Source organism: Fringilla coelebs, assembly GCF_963513975.1.
Source record: "Fringilla coelebs genome assembly, chromosome: 2".
Lineage (NCBI taxonomy): Eukaryota > Metazoa > Chordata > Aves > Passeriformes > Fringillidae > Fringilla > Fringilla coelebs.
The window spans coordinates 95,380,182-95,403,758 of record NC_140029.1 but is presented as its reverse complement, the minus strand read 5'-3'; the positions used below and the strand labels follow the sequence as shown (position 1 = coordinate 95,403,758).

The following is a 23,577-nucleotide window of genomic DNA, read 5'->3' as shown; positions in this document are numbered from 1 at the left end:
CTGTATGTGTTTGCATGAGTAATACATTTAGGAACTGCAATTAGCTTAGAAGTCTGTTTTCCAAGCACTGTGTCATAGTCCTTGGGATCTTAGCTCGAAAGAAAGCTCTAACAATGTGTGTCAAAAGATATTTATAAATCTAAAGGAAAAATTCAGTTCTTGATGCTGCAATCAGACCAAGTACCCAGTCAGTCTTTTAAAATACTGAGATAAGAGGTAGTCAACAGAGGTTTATAAACATGTTTCTTTATTCTTACTGTAAAGTCAGTTCATACATTTGCTAGAAAGGCATCAATCAAAAAAATTTGAGAACTGCTTCTATATAGAAGATAATTTATTTTACTCATTTCCAAGGGATATTTTGTGAAGGTGAGAATAAGTCACCTCAAAATGAGACACTATAAGATATATAAGCTGATTTGCATACAAAAAAATGAACTTGCAGGTACATTGAAAAGAATATCAGTTAAATATCTAGACATACAAATGAAACAAAACTTCAGGTTTGGTAGTAAAAATAAATATTACTACAACTAGCAAGCATTTTATCTTTTTTGTACATTATTGCACTTTATAGAAGATATATTTGTACTTGTTTTGTGAAATATTTTATGCTTTGTTTTGGTTAAAGTAGCCTATGGGTTTTGAGTAACATAAGTTTTTTATAGTATCTTAATGCTTATACTCTTAATAAAGACAGGAATGCCATATCTTCATGGAATCTTATAGAAAAATGACCATACCAGTGATCTGAAACACAGAATGAACATATCACAAAATGATAGAGTGGTCTGGGTTGGAAAGGACCTTAAAGATCATCAAGGCACACCTGCCCTGGCACTGGCAGGGTCACCTTTCACTAGACCAGAGCTCCATCCAACCTGTGCTTGAACACTTCAAGGGGTGGGGCATCCGCAGCTTCTCTGGCAACCTACTCCAGTGTCTCACTACCTCAAAGAAAAGGATTTCCTGCTAATATCTTATCTAAACCTACTCTCTTTTATTCTGAATCCATTCCCAATTACTTCATGCTCTTGTAAAAGTCCATTTCTGTCTTTCTTGCAGGTTCTCTTCAGGTACTGGAAGGCCACAATTTGGTCACCCCAAAGCTTTCTCTGTTCCAGGGTGAACAATCCCAACTCTCTCAGCCTTTCCTTGTAGGAGAGGTGTTTCCACCCCTCTAATCATCTTGATGGCCTCCTTTGGATCTGCTCCAGCAGGTTCATGTCCTGCTGGTGCAGGGGACCCCAGAGCTGGATGCAGCACCACAGGTGGGGTCTCACAAGAGCAGAGTAGAGGAGCAGAATCCCTTCCTTCTCCTGCTGGCCATGCTGCTCTGGAGGCAGCCTGGGACACGTTTGGTTTTCTGGGATGCAAGCACACTTTGCTGGGTCATGGCCAGCCTCTCATCCACCCCAAGTCCTTCTCAGCAGGGCTGCTCTCAGTCTGTTCATGCCCCAGTCAGTGCTGATACCAGGGATTGTCCCAGCCCAGGTGCAGCAACTTGCACTTGGTCTTGTTAAATCTCATGAGATTCCCATTGGCCCCCTTACCAACCTTGTCCAGATTCTTCTGGATGACACTCCATAATGACATCTTGAAGTACTGGACATGAACCTAACAAGTGAATTAGCCATGCTAGTGCAGTGTCCTGCTTAGTGGATGACCTGAAATTTATCCCATATTTCCATTTTCACAACTAAGTCTTCCCTACCGCTATTTTCTGCTATTTGAGGTATTCATTCAGTGATGATCAGTAGCTCATCAGGTGATGTGTTACTAACATATAGATTAGAAAAAAGTGGCTGTTGATGGAAGAGTGTTCCACTTCAGTTCAGACAGAACACTCCTCTGGTCTCCCAAATATGTACATCATAGTGTCAAGTGCATCAAAGTAACAATTACAAGTGACTGACAGAACTAGGATCCCAAGGCAACAACAGCAAAGGGAAGACTGGTCACAACTTCTTTTCCAGGAGAGACTATGGTGTGTGGTCAGCCACATCTTCCCAAGGAATAACACATTTTCTCAAGGAAGAAAACAAAACAGGGAGAGAAAAAGAACTATGGACTCATCAGCAAGCAGAGGTGTTTGAACAGACCTAGTGATCTATGCTGCCCCAAAATCTGAAGAAATCCTCCAAATTTCTTTCTATAACCAGTCTTCTATGAAGAATCTCTTTCCTTTTCTGGTGTTGTTGAATCATTCATGTTCCTGGACATTGGTCTTGTGGAAGATTCTGCCCCACTGTCAGATCAGACACTGAGTTGTAAATTACATTTTCCTTCTGCACATAAGTAGTATAAGGTTCCACTTCCATTGTGTCATCCTAGCAAAACAAAACCAAAACCTGTGAGTACAAGGAAGAATTTGGCAAGACTCTGCAAATCTTTCATCTGGACTGAAGAAAATAACTGGGAAATAGTGCTCTCATATTTACTCCTCTTCTACTAAAGAAAAAAAAACCTTGGCACTCTTTTTCTACAAGGAATGTGGATTGCTTGTGTTTCTACCAAAGATTTGGAGGGTGAAGCTGAGGTATTGTTCCACTTGCCTCTTTTATCCTCCCTTCTACTCCACTTTTGTTGGCCTGAAAAAAAATTTATTAGGGTCTGATTCTCTAGAAAGAGCAAATAATATGCTGGAGTCTTGACCTTGATTCATTCCTAATCAGTCTGCATTTCAGTTTACAGACATGCCAACAAAAGTGCCATGACACGACAGCAAGAACTCTGGTACTTAAACCATTATTTTACATTAATGCACCTGTGTCTGTCAGCAGCAACTGGGAGGGAGGGCAGCAGAACAGCAGGAATACTAATAACTAGAATTAACTAAGTCTCTTTAGAAACTGAAGCATCTTTTTAAGCTGATGGCTGAATTTGAGTCTAGTGTATACTGTAGGTGCACAGATACAATATAATTGTAACACATCTTGTCTGCATAGAGATGCTGCTGTTTGGATTTGGCAGCAGAAAACAAAGAAAGCTTACAAGTGAACTGCTCAGTTACACAGGAAGCTTCTAACAACATAGGATATCCAAAAATATCTCCCAGTTTGCAGCTCAGCTCTCCTTCCATGTTCTCGAGTATGATTTTTTCTTTGATTGTGGATTGACCATGCAAGATAAAGAGTGGCCTTCAAAATTCGCAAAATTATCATTCTGGACACTGAAAGGGATATTCTTTTTCTTTTGGTGTCTGTTAATCTTGTTGCTTAATCTTCTTGTTCACTAATAGTTTTCTTAATATCCCCCAACCCATGCTATTGTCTCCCTTCCTGACTATTATTTGGGGAGCAGTTGAGGTCAGAGTATATGATATGACAAGGGAAATGTGGTGGGACCGACTCCTTGTTAAAATTAAAGGATGGCTTTAGCTGAGTGTTTGCTGTTGGAACACACCTCTAGCGTTCGCTCCAGGTCAAAGTTATGGTGAAGATAATAACTTTGTTTTGTCCTATAAAGAGCTAAGAGTAAATATATCAGACACAGTAGTACTTGCTGAAAGCTGAGAATAAAAGTCTTATGTTTTCCTTTCACTGATCATACTTCCAGGGCAACCAGAACCACTGTGATTTGGTGATGGTCTAATTTGCATAATTCTCCTTACCTGTTGGGAATGTCTAGGACCAATTTCAGGAGGTTTGGTTCTGTGAAAAACAAAAGTATTAAAATATGTTTGGCTGGATCACAGCTTGGTTTCTTTGATCAAAAGCTTATGAAATATTTCTTTTTCTTGTCTTCAAGAGTAAAACCTTCTCATGTCTCTCTCTCCTTGACATTTGATCCTGAAATTATAGAACCCTACCTTTCTTAAGAAGTCTTTTCTTATGTTTGTGGATGCTTATACATAAAATTGAAGCAGATTAGAATCAAAGCCCTCTGTAAGGATATACATTTTTCAGTTAGTGAAATGGTATTGAACTAATTCTTCACCTCTGATGGAAGAGAAAAACAGTTTGTAACAGGCAAATGAGGAACCTGAGATTTTCAGTACAGGTGCTTCCAATCCACAAATTATTTCTGTAAGTATTACTCAGAACTACTTTTTTTTTTTTTTAATAAGAAATCCTAAAGGGACTAGAGCCCAGCTTCACTCAAGGAATATTTTAATAAATACAGATACAATCTGCTGTTCCTTATGTTCATATGGCAGGCTGGCATTGTTTAGTCCTCTGGCATTTAGTGGAACTTATTAGGCAGCAGAACCAGTGCCCTGATCTAACCAAGAGAGATACTGGCAGGCTATGACAGTATCTGAAGAAGATTTACTCTCACAGATTCGTGTCAGAATGAAGTGTTCCCCTTTAGGAGGCAATGCAATCAGGGTCCTTGGACAACTTCATCCCATTTATATTTTACTCAGGGCATTATTCTGTGAAGATGTATGCAATGCACAGTGTCTTCAGTACAGAAATATTTGATGTAGTTAATTTGGTTAATCACAGCAGCACAGACTGACAGAATAATATGATTTCAAGACACAAAGAGTACTTTAAAATTTCTTCTATCACTAGACAATTTTTCCTTAGCACCTTGGCATAAGTACATACCTATCACTGTGGCGCTTGAAATAGTAAATGACAGCCATCAAGGTGATAATGATCGGAACACAAGTAATGATGCAGGCATACAGGAAAACGTTGGTGCTGATTTTCTCTAAACATAAAGAGACAGTCTCAGTTATATCTTCTCGGTTTCTGTATTATTTCAGTAGAAGATTAAAGTTGCTTTAGCACATGCATGCATTTTCAGCATGCTTGTAAAACAAATAGCATGTCCTTCAGCAGAAGGGAAATTAGTAATGAAACTTTGCTGAGAAACACAAATGGAGTCTCTGTCAGAGGCAAAAGAAGATTCCACTAATGTCACAGTGGCCACTCATAATATATTTTCACTAGGCCACACGTGAGTTCCTCTCAAGGAGTCATCATTTCTCAGTAGTCGTAAATATTCTCAAAAGCAAGAAGAAAACCAAAGACCAGAACCCAAGGGACATACAGTATCAGACATTCACAATTTGGAATGAATGAATGTATTTTTTCCTGCTAGCCACTCGAGACTTGGCTCTCTGTCTCTCTTACCATGATATTAAAATTTGCATCCAAAAAAAAAATCCTAATATTCTAATTACAAGTGATTACTTGAATACAAAGATAATGACTGCTTTCTTTCTGTTACCAAAAGCATTTCCATTACCAAAAGAATACTACCACACTTCTATATATCCGTCTTGGGGAAGAAGGCATTAAGAAATACTGTCCAGAACACAAACAAGCCGGTGATGTTTCTGGGTAAAGGCAGTCGAGGATGGTACCCTTGTCTTTAGAGAACTTCACTGAAGACTGCTGTATCTTTTAGAGACTTTCCTTCCTAGAAGGAACAAGAGCTGAGAAAGCTGAACAAGGGTTTGAACACGGAGCATACGAAGGGAAGCTCACCTGAGGGACAGCAGGCTATGGACTGGCTCCAGTTCCCAGCTGGGTGGGACACCATACAGGTGGTCACGTTGGTGACATTGGTGCTACACGCTGTGAACTTGCTGAGAACAGTCACTGTCCCGTTGTCGTGGCCCTTCTCCTCTGCAGTGGAGCTGCCCTCTGGCACCCACCAGAGCTGAGCCGGCGGCTTCCCCGCCGCTGCCTCGCACACGGGGCTGCCCTGCTCATCACAGGACAGGCTCAGCCTCGGGGGCACTGCAAAGCACCAGCAAGGGGACATGCATGGAGTTACTTGGGCACAGCTGGGCTGGGTGTTCTTGTTCTCCACCCAAAATGAACCCAAACTGAACCCAGTGAAAAGAGGAGAATAAGGTTGGAGGGGCCATCCCACCCCATCCCACCCCATCCCATCCCACCTCACCCCATCCCATCCCATCCCATCCCACCCCATCCCATCCCATCCCATCCCATCCCATCCCATCCCATCCCATCCCATCCCATCCCATCCCATCCCATCCCATCCCATCCCATCCCATCCCATTCCATCCCATCCCACCCAGCAACGTGGGCCCAAAACACACGAGATGAAGAACAGCTCTCTTATTCCCTTTTGCCCAACTCTCCCCCATTCAGCTGAGCCTCATCACAGCCATTCCCTGTGTGTGCATGGGAAATTGCTTCACGCCTGTCATTTCTAATTAGACAACGGAAAAAGGGAGCAGCAGAAGGGAGAAGAGTTATGGAAAATAAGGAGAAAGGAGATACAGAGATACTGCCAGTGAAAGGCAGGAGTTTATCCCAGCAAGAATCACAGAATCACAGAATGGCTTAGGTTGCAAGGGACCTTAAAGATCCACTAGTTCCAACCAGCCTGCCATGCAAAGGGACTCCTTCCACAAGACTGGGTTGCTTCAAGTCTCACCCAACCTGGCCTTTAACACTGGGATGTCTACAGCTTCTCTGGACAATCAGTGTTCCAGCGGCTCACTACTCTCCCAATACCAAATAGCTTCCTAATAGCTAATCTAACCCTACCCTCATTAGTTTAATTTAAAAAAACCTCCCCTTTTGCACATTCCTTACCCAGCACGGTCAGGCGGTACCTTGTGTGGAAATTCCCTTCTGGTGATGCCAATTCACAGCTGTAATTTCCCTCCTGGGCTATTCCCACTTGCTGTATCTCAAGGGCAGGAGGCAGACCTGCTCTGAATCTCCAGTTTATGTTGTCACTGCAGGTTGTTGTTCTGTGTGTCTCGTTCCTATCCACCCTGTACACCAAGGTGCACAGCCCTCCAGCCTTGGGGCTTATTTTCCATGTTAGCATCGTCATATTTCCTTTGAGAGGGCAGGTGAGAACTGAACTTTCACCTACAGTCGCCACTAACACTGAGGAGTTGTTCCCTGAGGAGAAAAAAGGAGAATGTGTGAGAAGGAGCCCAGGAGCTGTGCTCTGGACTTCACAGGGAAATGTCTGCAGTGCTACAAACAAGCGTGAGGCCATGGCTGTGCCCACCTGCACATTGTCTGTCATCTCTCACTACAGCTGTGGATTATGGAGCCAGGGGCCTGTCACGGCCAGCCCTGCAATACAAATTTCTCACTGAGGATCATCTTAGTGGATAAGACTGGCTGCTGGAGGAGGATCCTACTCCTGCCCATTGTCTTCAGCAGTTCCACATCCAAAGGCTGGGCTTGTGTGAGCAAATCCTCCAGTGGGTTGCTCACGGGACCTAAAATACAGGAATATGTTGCATCTGGCCACGTGACAGTGGCTTTTCTCTCTAACTCTTGCTGCCCACAAAACAAACAACTTTTACTTCTGCATTCATGTGAAATCCAACACTCTGGGCAAAGGCCTTGTCTGCACCTCTCAGGCACTGCACAGGTGCACATGACACTGCTGGAGCTTTGTGTAGGAGGGAAGGATTTTCTCTCACGTCTCAGGGTTTTCTTATATGTGCATTAGTGTTGCCTACATGTACAAAGGCAGCGTCTTTTGTGAGGCACTTGTGAGACAGAGAGAAAAAAGAGTCTGAGGTGCAGGTTTTAATTCAGTGTGAAGAGCAGCTGAGGGAATGGGACTTTTGTGTCCTCTGGCTTCTGCTGAAGTTAAAAGCAAGCAATTCCGATATTTCACAATGTTTGTGAAGGAAACTTCATAATTATTGGGTTTATAGGAATAGTACCCATAGCTGTTGTCCAAACAAACCTCTATTTATCACTTCACTCATTTCCTCTTCTACTTGGTGGCCATTAAACTTTGGGACAGTAAACCACTGATCTCTCAGTCCTCTGTGTCACTGCTGAGACACAAGCTGCTTTTTCCTTTGGCTGAGTAATGGTTTTAGTCTCAAAGCTCTGTGTGAGGAGATAATCAGAGCACTACTTTCAAAACCTGTATTAATCTGGACAGACATCGCAAGTTAACCAATCTGATTGGTACTGACATATAAGTTTTTCACACATTATTTCAAAAATATTAACCCCCTCCCCAAAGCTTACACGGAAATACACTAAAGCAGCAATGGAAAGTACATCTGGAATATGCAAAGAATTAGAAGATTCAATTTTTGCATGAGTTAATGAAACCCTTCTCAGTTTTCATCCGTGGTACAAGATCTGACTTTGCTGAGTTCTGCTACTCCCTACCCACATCTGGAATTATGTTATTTCTGCTGTCCAGCACATTGTGAAGCCCAGTTCTTAAACATTCACAATGCTATAGGAAGTGGTCTTAATGAGCATCAACTTTAATGAATTTGTGAAATCATTACTATTAGTCTCTTTGAGAAAACTACAGTTGGTTTTACCTTTAATATTGTCTGAAATCTCATTATCTTCTTGAATCTAGGTGAATGAACCATTCCAGCTCAAGTACTTTTGTTTTTATTTTACTGTTTTCTGGGGAAATTTTTCTGGCTTACAAAATGAGCACACTTCACTGGATTTTAACTTCTTATCTATTCCTTCAAAGGTTTTTGCCTTTTCATTTTGAGCCTTAAGTATCCTTTGGGTGAAGACACTTCAGCTGTTGAGTGTTCTGTGATACATTATAACTCTGGAGGTGTTTTTAAAGGACAAGTGTTTTTCTCTTAAATGGCATTCCAAGAAAATGGGAGGTGTGTGTTTTAAACTCAGATGATTTTACCAGGAGCGGAACTGAAAGAAGTCTTTTGTCTCATGACAGTTTCTGGATGAGTTCAAGGAGTGCCTCTGAGAGTTGGACAACAAAGTGTTTCCTCTCCCACTTTAACTTTGCTAAGAGCCTCGGAGCTCCAAGTCATGCAGTGTATGGCAGACCTCATCTAGAAATGACTAAGCAAACCTAAGCACCCAAACCGCCCCTGTGCCGGAGCTGGGGTTTTTTTGGATGTTGGCAAATGCTGAGCAAGAATGACAGTGTCGTGCATATTGTACTGGGTAGACTTCCATTGACATATTGAAGCAGCAGAAATTTACTTGTCTTTCAACTCAGCATCTCCTCAGCAGCTCAGTGCAATGTAAAAGTTCCCCAACACAATGGGTTTTCAAGCTTCAAGGCTGTAAGGAAAGAGGCAGTGAAAGTGGTGCTTTTTGCTCTGCCTTTCTGTCATATTCTCCTCTGAATGAATCAGGTACCATTCACTTCAAATAAGAAACCACATCAGAAAGCTTAAAATCTGCTGAATCTAGTTTAAATACAATTTTAGGTCTACAGAAAATTTGTAGAAGGCTTATGAAATTCCCTGTATCTTGTTATTGATTCGGAAGACTTTAGGTATGACAAGAATTTTCCCCAGATGACACATTAATTAGTAAAAACTCTTCTTGGTTATCCTATCCACAGCTTCCTACTGTTGCAAAGAGGTCTTATTAATATAAAAGGTTAAACTGTCTTCACTTTACTGCCCTCTTTTATTGCTAGAGTGCAGGTAAGCAGCATTAGTGTAACTATTAATTGTGAATTTTCTTCCTTGATTTGCTTTTTTTGGTACATGCTGCTAGAAACATGATCTTTTGATTTCTTTTACAAAAGAATGTGTCTGCCAAAAACCTTAAAGGTTTGGATAACTTGTGTTTCTGAGGTGACTTTGAAGTGACTCACAAGCAAAATAGGACTGGGCCTGGGTAATACTTGGTGGGGAGCCTCTAAACCATGAAGAATAATGTCATCTATTTTCATGGAAGTTTCTGATGAACTTTCTATTTCAAACTAAAATATAATCTCAGTAAATGTCAAAACTCGCTAGTTCTTACCACAGAGTTAGCTTTATTCAGAAGCAAACCAAAAGGTATATTCCCAGAAGTTAATATGCAAATAGGTATGGGATCCCCAAGCACAAAGGCAGTTCCTTAAATAGAAATTATCCTCATGCCTGTCCCATCCTTCCTGGTCAGCCTCAGCATTTCATCTACTTTGAAGATGTAGGTAGGACCTCTCATTGGACAGAAGTCGAACATATTCTGCTTTCTCTTTCTAATGAGCATACCAAAAGCCATCTAAGTATCTAAAAGTATATTTTATTAGAACATAAATCAATACATCATAAAGTGACAGGTCTGCAGGGGACACAGAGTTGCTGGCTTTACTCATGAAAGTAAAAGACATGAAAATAAATCTCCTCTGCTCCCTCTGCCCCTAAAGAACAGCTTCTTTCCCTACTCCACACACTTTTGCTGACTTGTCAGGTTGCACATTTTTTACATGATCACATCTGAGTTCCTTTTCCCTCACTTCCATGACTTCTTGTGGGCCTGCTACAGTCAAGCCCTTTGCCAAGGTCTCCTGATCTGCTTTCTTTGTCCTCCTTATGCTGCCTGCCCCAGCCTGTGCTCTTGGGTATGTACTCAGCAGCTCTGAGGGAAGGTGCAACCTCCCCTTTCCTCTGGGAATTTTACTAAACCTAGAGGGTGTATGTCTACTCTACAGGAGAACTAAAAAACCAGAAGTGTTTCTTGTGGTTTAATCCCAGCTGGCAACAAAGCCCCACACAGCCACAAACTCACTCCCCCTACAGTGGGATGGGGAGAGAATCAGAAAGGTGAGAAAACTCAGAGGTTAATAGGTATAGCAAAAGCTATGCACACAAGAAAAACCAAGCATCTCAAGGGCAGGTAGGTGTTCAGCCACTCCCAGGAAAGCAGGACTGTATCATGCATAGTAGTAACTTGGGAAGACAAACATCAGAGCTCCAAGCATCCCTTCTTTGTTCTTCCCCCAGTTTTATGTGCTGAGCATGATGCCACATGGTCTGGAATATCCCTATGGCCAGTTGGGTTCAGCTCCCAGCTCTTTTGGACCACAGTCCACTCAGTGGTGGTGTGAGAATCAGAAAAGGCCTTGGCTCTGTGTAAGCACTGCCCAAAACACCCCTGTAACGCCAACACATTTTCCTCATAGTGGTTTCTAAGGAGATGGATTTGTGCTGGAAACTGAGTTCTCTCCCTGCCATAAACCAGCACAGTATTCCATTTCTGTTAAAGAGAAAATATTCAGTGCTGCTAGTGTTTTAATTCAGACCTCTCACCACACCACTGTCTTCTGGAATGGTCTTTTCACGCTGCAAAGTGGCTAAAAGTCATTTGCTGCTGTTTCCTCTTTGGTTTGTGACCAGTGCATTAAGGCAGATAGATATATAGCGTCCACATCCGCATTTATCTGCTCAAAGGCTCAGAAACAAACCAGCACAGCTGCAGCTCTCAAGGTGAAATCTCGTAGCTGAACTGAACTGACAGCTTGCTGTGGCTGAAAAAGGGGATTATTAGTGCAGCAGGGCCTCATCCTCTGTGGGCCTGCAGGGAACGAGATTTGAAGAGGTGTGAGCTATCAAGCTCAACTTGGTGCAGTGCTAATTATGGGATGGCAATTAAATGTCAGCACTGTTAACTATTTCATTGCACACAAGAGATATGAAATAAAGGGTCCAATATTTATTGTAAATGAAATCTCATTTTCAGTTATGTTATTCACAATTGAGCTGACTTTGGAAAACAGCAATCATTTTTTCTGTTAGCCAGAAAGGGCAGAGCTCAGGAAACCAGGAATACGTGCCGTCTGTCACACTGATGTGGAAAACAGAGGAGTCAGGTTCTGGGAGTTCTGTACAGCCCCAGACTGAACCATTTTAGTTTGGTTGTGAATGCAAATCCATTGTGATCAGGTTTCACCCTGGAGACTCCTCTGAGAGTAGCAGTCCTTTAGACTGAGGTTCTCCAGTCTGACTGCAGCCTCTGAAATCTATCTAATTATGCCATCTTTCATTGTCTCTCCTTGACTGTTGCAGAAGACTTCAAGTCATGTCTGAGAGGGTTCTCAAGCTCTATTGCAGTGCACTGAGTGCCCACTCCAATGCACTGACGGACAGATTCCAGTTTTATGGAAGAAACAAACTTGGATGAGGAGTTCCCATTTGTGTTTCAAAAATGTGCTGTTATTTTTGTCATTGTAAGGTTACTGTAATTTGAAAAGACTGGGGGAAAAAATTTGCTCTGTTTTTTTCAGTGTGGTTTATGCAGTGTGTTTGAAAGCTCTCATGAATAACTAGTTGCCCCAGCTTCTTTTCAGTATCACTTATTTTGTCATTTCTCCTATTTCTCAGAGAGTTTCTCACATTAAAAGAACAAAGGTTTTAAAAACAGGAACATTTGAATGTAAAGCCACCAAACTTTAGAGACAAATCACTGCAAAATCAGAGACAGCTACGCGGGTTGAAAGTGCTTTTGGCTGCTTTCAAACATAAAAGTTTTCCAGCCTCTATTATTCTTAATAGCAGGTTTTAAACAACAGTAGAAATTTTTATTACCTCAATTTCCATGACAGCCTCTTGCAAAATTTAGCTGTTAAAGAGTTTTTTGCGCTATAAAGAGACTACTTTACTTTCTCAGACATATTTCTCAGACATCCTATTGATTCTTTATTTCTTAGAGTAATAATCTACCAGAGCATTTTGATGCATCTTCCCCCTACACCCTCTATAGGTATTAAAATTAGAGATATAATGAACTGAAACAATGATCATACCGCAGCCAATGACTAACAGTATCTTGGAATGAATGTAGTATATGAGGCACAGCAAGTCATAAGCAAAAAGGCAGCGCTGGACTCTTGGAAGAGTTCAGATACAAGTCTGTATTCTGCATCTGTTTTCCCCTTCTGCTGCCACAGAGCTCCTGTGACACCCAACAAGGCTTGTCTGGAATGAAATGAAGGATAAAGAGAAGTGCTTTGTACTAGTGTAGGAATTGCTGATGTACTGACAGATTCTTATATAGAGTAGCTTTTTGACTTTGAAAACATAGCCACAACAGCACAGGATGGAGTGTGGGCTAAAACCACCCCTGTGTTTCGGGTGACAAGCAAGTAGTTAGACTACTTTAAATTTCATTATAGAAACACATCAAATAGCTGACCTAAGTTCCTATGTCTCTGTTTCTTGAAACCTAGATCACAGCTTTTTCAGCACGGATATATCTTTAAAAAGACACATTAAAAGACTTATACCTTTATTGCTAGTATCACACTCACACTCTTTTACCCATGCTCATCATTATTCCTTGAAAAGATGTCCTATTTTCATGACATTCTAGTTAGGCTTTTCATTTATCTTGGAAATTCCTTTTTTTCCTCATACTCAAATTGTTATTTTGTTCTTCTTTTAGCATTTCTTATCTGGCACGACTACTAAATGTCATTAACATTTCTTTTCCATAACCACTACCATGCCACTTGCGGTACTTTTCTTGCCACCAAGAAAAGTATTAAGTATTATCACTCTTTCTTGCTGTTTCATGCAAGCTGAGATAGTAATCTCATGCTCTTTGTCACTGGTTTTACAATATGAAGCGCTCATAGAATGGCTGGATTTTTTGAGATTGCAAACTTCAACATGAAGCTGAAATATGTTGCAGAGGGCTGAGGGCACTGATAGCAGTCAACAGTGATCTCAAGGTTTCAGTCTTCCCTCTCAAGGTGGAATATACCTTTGCAGTTGCCAGTTCCTAATGTGTAACTTTTCTATGATTTTTCAATTCTCTTAAGCTTTCTCCAGTATCTTTTCAAGCAGTCTTTCAAGAAAGCTGATTTTGAAGGCAATGAAAAGATGCTAAAGCTCACTTAGGTAGAGATGTGTTCGATACAGTGTCCCCCTTGAAAAAAAATTAAGCTGAAAGAATAAAGGGGCACCTACAGGGATTCCAACTCTCCAAAGGATGGATAAAGAAGTGGGTTAAGGAGAGAAAGTAAAGGCAATTAAATGGTGGTGCCAGTTTTAAGGTAGCTTGCTGATAACGTTTCTCAGCAGCTGATTTTTGCCGTAATTCAAGTTTTTTGCTAATGGCATTGGCTGTATCAGCAGCGTGTGAGGAAATTTGTTGAAAGCAGGAAGAACACCGTGTTATTAGTATAAAGAATTGATCTATCCCACAAGAAGAATCAGTTGACCTTGATGAGTAGAATGTTAGATGTGTGCTGAAATTCAGCAGCTAAAAATGTCAAAATAATAAAAACCAGGTAGTATAACAAATTTTGACTGGAAAGTAGAATCCAGAACTATTCCTTAATCAGTATTAAAACCAGCTTTTCAATAAAATGGGTGCTTGTTTTGGTGCTCAAATTGTTAGTGAAAAGTGTTTTCTAATACAATGCCTGCAATTCGATCCACTGATTCAGTGATTTATCCCCATGTAAACAGGTTATGTCTCAATATAATATGACTGTAGGAAAAAAAAAAGATGGGTACACTTCTTAAAGGAAGAGAACAAACCATCAGTTGGCCAAATCATCACTGAACTTAATAAGCTGTCACATAACATATCAGTCTGGCTGTAAACTTTGAACTTTGCTACTTCTGAACTGTGCAAAGTGAGTAAATCTTCCTCCTTGCAGAATGTGAGCTGGAATGGCTGAGGGCAAAAGGGATTTGCACTGGATGTCAAAGTGCCTTGGGTAGTGTTGCTTTCAGAGTAGCACTATGACATCACGTGTGAAAAAGTGCTTCCAGTTCTTAGTATAGAAACAGATACAAATGGTTTTATACTTTGTTCTATGTGCTGAACTTGGCCTTTTACTCTCAGCCACGTAAGAAGAAAAATAAACCAAGTACTCTTCACTTATGCTTAAGCAGCATTTTCCTACTATTCTAAACAAAAATAGATCATTGTCTGCAAACTGTAGGTTGTATGCCTTCTTTTTCATACTTTGCAGATAACAAACTGCTATGAAAACATACTTCTGACCTCACTTTTATATGGTTAAAATCACAGTCATACCTTGTCTACTGCTTACCTTTAGCATTGCAGTTTTCATTCCAGCATTGTCTTATTCAACACCAAGATAAGGGAGCATAAGAAAATCCTTTATGCTTTTTTCTTAAGAATGATTGCACCTCTAACTACAAAATATATCAGCTGTGAATTTTAAGTAGGACCTACCTTTAAAAGTGCACTCACAGTTAAAGAAAATCTGCTTGCTTTGTAAGTCATGTGGGCAGTTTGGAAGACTGAACTTCCTTCTTTCCATGGTTTTGATAGCAGACAAGCTCAAGAACAAACACACTCTGTGTTTGGACCACAGCAAAGTAAAATGTCGGTACCATAAAGATGTGTTTGGAAGATTGTACTAGGGCAGTTCAGATGTGTTCTAAGGAAATTTTTGTTTTATTTAATGGTACAGAATTCTTTTAAAAGAATTTGGATGAGAAAAACAGGCTGCTTGGGTTCGGATGCTTTTAGGGTAAAAGAAATCAGAGTAATTCCAGCACACAGTCCCAAAGGAGCAGCAAAGAAATAGTGAAATGGAGACAAATGTAAGACAAATGTGAGTTTGTCTTACATAATAGATTTTTTTAGGCTATGATTTTTTGTAATCTGGAGCAAGATTCCACCATAAACTAGAATAGAAGTCAACAGAGACAGATGCAGTGAGACACACCGGGGCAGAGATAGTCAAAAGGCAATAAAACACTGGTACACTAGTGAAAAAGAATGTACTGGTTTTATTAAGGAAAGAAACTAAACGAAAGCAGTAGCATGCAAGGAAGTTATATATGCAGGCAAACTTGAACTGGAGCTAGGTTGCTCTGTAAATCAACTTTATTTTCATTCACCTCATAGTCTATTATTCCAGCACAATGTCACTGACTTCAGTTTTTCACTATTGATAAAACTGAACAACCACAGGGAATCACATCTCATTACTGATAATGGCTTTCTTGCAGCTTCCTGTGAGGCACTTGGACATATCCATTGTCACAGGATAAACTACAGAGGTAGTATGTACCCAGTCAAATGCTGAAAATGTTATTTCAATATAAAGAGATTTATTGCATGGACTTCTCATGGAAGATCTTGCCTGTCCTTGCCACTCTCCCTGGGAGTATGCACAACCACTTGAGGTGTCAGGTGTGCTTAGCTAAACTAGAGAAATCTTCCGAGCATTACCAAAAATATTTTAATGCTGAGTCTTTTTCACTGCTGCTACTGAGGATTCTCACAAAAGGATTTTTAGTAGAGATCATGCCCCAACAGCTTCAGCAGCTTATTATCCAACTCTTCCTAAGCGTAGATCTAGGTATGACAATTAGGAAGCAACCTCAGCCTCTTTTCTGAGCTGCCCTATCTGCTGTGGTAAAAACTAACCAGTCACACAAAACAACACACTGAGGAAATATTAAGGAAAATGTTAATGGAGATAAAGTCTGGTTACATACAACAAATTTTCCATGACTTCATTTCTTTCAGAGTAGCTTGCTCTAGTCTTCAGAAGGGGGGGACATAGTTCCTTCTGAGCTTCAGGCAACACTGAGGACTAAAATTATCTGGACAGAATATGCACATTAGGTCAGCCTTACACATTTAGCCTGTGATCTCTGAAGAAAAAAACCCTTGCTGCTAGATCTTGCTCAGAAGAGCCATCCTCATACTGAAGGAAACAAGTTTAGGAGCAGTGCTAGCTAAAAACTCCCCATCAAATGTAGGCTGCTTTTTATTGGGAGCAGGTTGAGGAAAGAGGTTTCAGGTGTGAAAATAGATTTCAATGGAACATCTTTTTTATATTCTTTGAAGGGCAATATAATTGGTTAACCAAGACACCAAGAAGTTAAAATCCAAATACCTTAGGGTGAAAACTCCCCACTTTTTAGCATTGAACTTTTTAAAAATATTTCCAGCAAAGTGAATTTTTTAAAATAATTTTTCCCAGTAGAATTCCCCTTTTTCTCCCCACTTTTTCTTCAATATTCTGTGGTGTATCCACACTCCTTTACTTTTTGAGCAACTGTCTTCAAAAATGTAGACTGTCTTTGATGCTACCATAATTGATCTGCATGAACTTGAGCAGGTTCCTCAATATTCTTTTGAGATAGTTCGTGCCTAGAGAACAGGGACAGATCTTTTATCACCGGTGTGCCTGTTGTGAGGTTAATGATCCAAATAATGTTAATAATGTTCATGAAGTATATAAATTTTTTCCAGTGGGTAGCACTGGGGTAACCATTAAGAACCCCTCATCATCACACCAAAGACAATTATAGATGGGTGTTCCATCACTGCCAGCAATGACTGCATCTGTTTTGCTTTAAAGTACCACAAAGGAGATATTTTTATTTTCTGACCGATAGGAAAGAACTAACCCATGTCCATGTAGTGTAGTTCTATCTGTCCACAGTAGGAATGGATGCATGCATGTTACACATTATTCAGAGATGTCCAAAGTTTAATTTGGATCTCATGGACCTATCTGCCTTCCTCCACCTATACAGAAACAGTTTAAGTTTCTGGAACTGCTCCTCAAATCCTTAGTTTCATTATCAAATCCCTGGTTTGCTGTATGGTGTCTGGAAGAGCATAAGCTCTGGAAATGCAAATGAGCAGTATGTGGGAAACATTAACTGCTGCAGTTTAACTGTATTAAGTCAACTACACTAAAAGACAGAAAATTTGGACTGCCGTTGCCCTTGGTACAAAAGCCTTTCCCATCTTGATACTGGCCATGGCCCTTAGAAAGAAATTCCAGAAGCTGCTCCCCTCTATCAGCACATCAGAGACCTTCCACTTCTCCTCTGAAAGGCCCAAGAGATCCCTACCCTATTTCAAAGCGCCTTCAGCCTCTCTTCAGCAGAAACTACATGTCCAAAGGCTTCAAGTTCCCAAACACTTTCCCAGGCATATTTTTAGGGTGTAAAAAGAGACTCATTTTCTCAGATGATGTGCATTTGGAGGTCTTGGTAACAAGGCTATTTGTGACAAATTGTATGTTCCCAGCTAAGGGTCACTACATAGTTGCCTACATGGAAGTCACAGGGAAAATACCTGGCAGCCTTGTGAGCACTAAGAAGAGATGAGCAGGAGTGGGTATTGGGAAAGCATATCTTAACTGTGCTTCATAATTTTTAGTGCTTACTTAAAGCCACAGAACTATTTATAGCTTTTATAAAGAAAGGAGCTCTGCACATTTCCCATTCTAACATCCCAATGGACGGTTGGTCCCCGTTAGACTCACCTGCTAATCTCATGATCATGGTGATGGTGAGCAGCACAAAAACATACTCAATCTTCCCAGCAATCTTCATGTTGGTTCCTGCTCTCATGGCTCAGGCAGCTCCCTCACTCCATCCATCCCTCCACCAACTTAACTGTGGTCATGGGGAGCATTTCTTGCCTGCCAGTACATCCTCAGCAGCCAGTGTCAATGTTTCCTCTGCCCCTCTCCCATGCCTCTCCTTCAGCTGTGCATGCTCCTGACTGACTGGCTCCTCAGAGCTGGAGAGGTTCCTCCTTCTGACTTTTCAGAGCCCTTTTCAGAGCTTCCTGTGCAGAGAACCCAGGCAAACACTGAGGAAACAGGCTGAGCAATTCTGCCTTCCGTTCATTGGCTCTCCTCAGGAGACCGATGAGTGAAGATAAACCCTGCAGCAGAGTTCAGAGAGAGTAAAACCAGAGGAGATTATTCAATGCTGAGTTTAATATCAAAAAGGAAATGTTAGTCTTGGGAAACTAGAGAGAGACTTCATGTCTCTCGCTACTTTTACCTCTGCTAGTTCTTTATCATATCTTTGGCACAACCTCCAAGAAAGGCACAACCTTCCGCATGTCTTCCTCAAAAAAAAAAAAAATTAGTCTTAAATCTTCAAATCTTCTCTGTAAGTGACATTTTCAATTATTTCTCTCTTAAGTACCTACTTAGCAGATGGAATTCTACACTTCCCATATATATACACAGCCTCATGTGAACTTTTAAGTTCAGACCTTGTCTACTCTTAAATGAGTTGTAGGTGTACTACCCTTACTCCATCTCCACCCCTGCCAGCTAAAATATTACAAATCCAAAACTCATTTTTTGCAGAATCTGAAAAAAATTGTGAATATGGGACAGTTTTCAGGAAAACTGCAGAATGTCTTATTCTGGAGGGTCGAAACAAGGAAACAGTAAATATTTCCAAAATGAAACATTGATACTTCATTTAAATGATGCTTTTGTTAAGAATCTGATCTAATTTGAAGGGGGCAGAAATCTGTACAAAAGCTGAAATATTGAGGAATTTTAATTTTTTTTTGGCACAGCTGAAATGACATTTTTCTCTGGACAACAAAGACAAAAAACAATTCACTAATACATGCCCTTAATCCAGGGCAAGCTTCCCGTGGGGTCACAGCCTCCTCTCAGGCATCCAGCTGCTCCAGTGTGGGGCTGCTCCATGGGCTGCAGGTAGAGCTCTGCACCAGGGACTGCAGGGGAGTCACTGCTCCAGCACCTGGAGCACCTCCTGCCACTCCTTCTCTGACCTCGGTGTCTGCAGGGTTGTTTCTTTCACACATTCCCACTCCTTTTGCCAGGCGAAGTTGCTTGGCTGTTGCCCCCCACTGCTTAAATGTGTTATCCCAGAGGATGGGCTATCCATTGAGCAGCAGTGGAGAAGTTTGTGTACTGAAATTTCACCTGGTGACATCTGGTAAATTTTGTGGGTACTAGAAGCTGTAAAGAAATGAAGCGCTCTTTGTGCACAGGGACTTGTTTTCAAAGTTTATTAAGGTTCCTTCCTTTTACATTTTTTTTCACCAAGTGCCATAACTTTTGTACCAGCAAAAATGGAGATGCTTCATGGAGAAGAGAGGAGCCAGCCCATGGGTGTGGTGAGAGTAAAAAGATGGGATGCATAATGCAGCATAAATGTTGGTACCATGGGGAAGACACTGAGCAGCGTGGGAACACAAATAGGACAGACAGGAGTTTGGTGTAGATGAGAAGGATTTAGGTTAGTCCTGCATGGGTTGAATTAAGAGCTGCAAAATCCTGTGGCTCACTCTGCTACTGACAAAAGTAATTTTACTGAAAATTTCCACAGGAAAATACTGTCTTGGAATAAGAAACTGGTGTGCCCTTTGAGGAAAAGTTACCTCAAAAATATAAGGTTAAATAAGTATTTTTTTAAAGAGAAGTGATGAGTTTCATTTAGCTTTATCTTAAACTGCTTTTCTCTTTTCTTTGTTTATGAATTTAAAAAAAAGGAAAAAAACAATGATTGTGGATAAGGACAGGTAACACCTAGTCTTGCAATCAGAATGAAGAAAAGACTTGCCCTTGTTCAGAGGGGAAGGGTGAAGCTGTTTCAGAATGAAAAGTCTGTGTTAAATACTTGTCACCAGAAATTGAATGTCGCCCACATCTTTCACTGAAAAATATGTTTGGGAGTTGTTTTTTTCAGAATACTCTTGTGTGGGTTGTGTTAAAATAATATTGTATCAGTTTCTCTACTTCCTCACTGATACAATAATTTTAAACTCCAGGATCCCTCTCCTTTCCTAAGCCGCAGCATTTCCCCAGCACGATTCTGTGGTCAGTGGTAAAGAAAAGGCCTCAGCTATTAAAGCTACAAGTCAGAATAATTAGCAGTGAGGACAGAGACAGAAGAGGAAAAGACAGAAAACCGATTAAAGTTGGCAGGAAATGAACTGCTCAGGCGCTTGAACTTAAACACTGCACACTGTGTCTAAACTGTTCTGATGACTGCAGTCTGGCGTTCTGGTTTTGTTCGATCAGACTGGGGTCCCAAAATGGTCTGCATTGATGTTCACTGGAACAGAGGAGTGTGAATTAAAGTCTTATTTAAAGAAGTAAAAGAAAGACTGATAATGATCACATAAAGAAAATAATTAAAACACAAATTCAGATGGATGATCTCTGTCCCAGGACATCTCATTGACTACTGCTTTTTGTGGGAGGATGTTCTGTATATTTTTATCCACTTGATTTTTAACATTCAATATAGGATTTTGACACTCCTCTTGACTGTTCTGAGGTTTTCAGTGTGGTAGTCACAGTAACAATGGTTTATTTTCTGAGTATTTACCACTGACTGGGGAATTAGTAATGCAGATGAACAGATACCACTATTGTGTTTTAGACAAGGGCATGGGGAGGAAGAAGATACGTTTCTGAAAGTAAAGATAAGAAGACTGGAGAGATAAATAGGCAAAATGCAAGCAGTGTCAGGCCTCAAATGTAAAAGAAGTGGTGCTCAAATCTGATACAAAGACAAGAGAATATTAAGATGAAGAAAATGGGCAGACTTGCAGTGTACTGGATGCAAGATTGCTGTAAAAACCAAAAAAATAAGAGATGCAATGGGATAGAGGAGATTTTGGAAGAGAGCAAACTCTCTTCTAAATAAGGAAAGTCCAACTTTAAGTTGTCATCATGGAAGATCTTTACCATAGAAATTCATTCAGAACCAGAAATTAGACAGCTATATACTTTAGGTAGGGAAGAATAATTTAAGATGTCATTAAAATACTTTGGAAGCAACTTTCTGGTTGAGGGCAGCAGAATTTGGGAAGTGAGATATAAGAAGTCTGTAGAAGGTCATGACAGAAAACAGAAGTTTTCTACAAGGAGTGATGAGTAATCATAGCAGATTTTTCTTCAAGTTATATATTGAGAGCCATGATCCCATGAGATAGAATTCATAGGAACCTAGATTTATTTGGGTCAGAAGGGACCTTAAAGGCCATCTATTTCCAACCCTCCTGTCATAGGCAGGGACATCTTTCCCTAGGTCACGTTGCTCAAAGTCCCATCCAGCCGGGCCATGACACTTCAAGGGATGGGTCATCCACAGCTTCCCTGGGCAGCCTGTTCCAGTGCCTTACTACCCTCACAGTTCAGAATCTCTTCCTCATATCCAACCTAAACCTACCCTCTTTCAGTTTAAACCATTCCCCCTTGTCCTGTTACCACATGCCCTTGGAAGGTCCCTCTCCCGCTCTCTAGCAGGTTGCCATTAGGAAGGCTGCTCAAAAGTCTCCCTGGAGCCTTCTTTTCTCCAGGCTGAACAACCCCAACTCTCCTCAGTCTGCCTTTATAGCCCAGGTGTTCCAGCCCTCTGATCATCTTGGTGGCTCACCTCTGGGTTCTCTCCATCAGGTTCACATCCTTCCTATGGAGTGGGCACCAGATCTGGGCGCAGGACTCCAGGTGGGGTCTCACCAGAGCAGGGCAGAGGGGCAGAATCACCTTGCTTGCCCTGCTAGCCACACTGCTTTGGATGCAGCCCAGAAAGCCAAGTACATCCTGGCAGTGTGCAAAAGGATGTGTTGGACTTTCTGGGCTGCAAGAGGATGTTGCTTCTTTTCCACCAACACTCCCAAGTCTTTCTCCTAAGACCTGCTATTGATTTATTCTCCACCTGGCCTGTGTTTGTGCTTGGGATTGTCCTGGTCCAGGTGCAGGACCTTGTGCTTGGCCTTGTTGAACTCCATGAGGTCTGTGCAGGGCAGCCCTCAGGCCTGTCCAGGTCCCTCTGGATGGCATTCCTGCAGCTCACAGCTTGGTGTTGTGGGCAAACTCGCTGAGGGTGAGCTCAGTCCCACTGTCCCTGTAGCCAACAAAAGTGTTAAACTGCCCCAGCCCCTGGGGAATGGCACCCATTGCTGGTCTGCCCTGGGACATTGAGCCAGGGGCTGCACTGAGTGGGACCATCCAGCCAAATCCTTCTCCACTGTGGTGGGCTCTGGGCAGAGACAAGGATGTTGTGTGGGATGGTGCCATGTGCTTTGCTTGTACCAGGCCAGGTAGATTACATCTGTTACCCTTCCCTCATCCACCAATGCCCTCACCCATCATGGAAGGCCCTCAAATCTGCCAGTGAAGCCAAGCTGGCTGTTGCAAATCACTTCCTTACTTTCCATATGCCTCGGTATAGGTTCCAGGGAGACCTGCTCCATGATCTTGTCAGGCACAGAGGATGAGACTGAATCTGAAGTATTCCTGGGTCTTCATTATTTTCCTTTTAAAAAGATGGGAGGGGGTATGTTTCCTCTTTTCCAGTCAGTGGGAGCTTTACCAGATTGCCACCTCTGATCTGAAAAAGGAGAGAGTGGGACAGAGGATGACCTAGACAAAGAAATAATGCATGTAGAGGAATGAAAGTTTTCAAGGTTTGCTGGCTGCATTAATTAGAAACATAGTGTGCATTTAATGTAAAGGAAGAAAAGTGGAGAGGCTGGGATAGCTGAAGCCTGAGACACAGTTGAGGATGAAGACATTGCCAACAAGTACAGCTAAAGATATGCTTCGAGTAAGTGCCCATTTCCCCACAGCAGATGAGAAACTCAAGCATCATTTGTTTAAGGTGCTATGAAGAATCTTCACAGCCTACCTGGAGACTGAACTTTCCCTGTCTTCTGAGTCCTAAGAGCACAGATCTAGGCTCTGCCTGTGGTTTTCAGTGTGGGTTATTGCACTGCCATTTTATGTTAATTATCGTAAATGTCATCAGATATTATTTGGCAGTCTCTTGATCTGCTCTGTTTGAAGTGGTTTTACTCAGCCTAAAGTCACTGCTGACAGCAGATTCCATGTTAATAACTAATTCAACAAGAAGTGCAAGAACTGTACAGCTGTTTTTTAACTTTTAACCAAGTGCAGACAGAAATAAAACTTGCTCCAGGAACTGAGTTTCCAATGATAATGTGGATATCAGAGTGCTGGAACCCCATCTGGCACAAACTTAAGCTGGCCTGATTTTGTTGACTTCTCATGAAGGTTCCATGACTTTCTCCATGTGAGAATTCTCCCTGCTGTCTCTTTCTATGTCAGCTGAGAATCCTAAAGATTCAGATAGCCTGATAGTCTGCAAATAAATTAGTAAATCTCTGAAGC

The 23,577-nt window shown here is 41.3% G+C and overlaps 1 protein-coding gene across 1 annotated transcript; it reads right to left on the bottom strand.

Moving 5' to 3' along the window:
• Positions 1-2,207: 2,207 nt before the first annotated feature.
• LOC311150994 (cell surface glycoprotein CD200 receptor 1-A-like) lies at positions 2,208-18,007 on the bottom strand (the record flags this gene model as incomplete). The annotated part of the gene is made up of 6 exons (XM_084201055.1): positions 2,208-2,330; positions 3,614-3,653; positions 4,557-4,662; positions 5,445-5,699; positions 6,528-6,845; positions 17,920-18,007. 6 exons carry the CDS (start codon positions 18,005-18,007, stop codon positions 2,208-2,210), a joined length of 930 nt encoding a protein of 309 aa, XP_084057181.1.
• Positions 18,008-23,577: the final 5,570 nt, after the last annotated feature.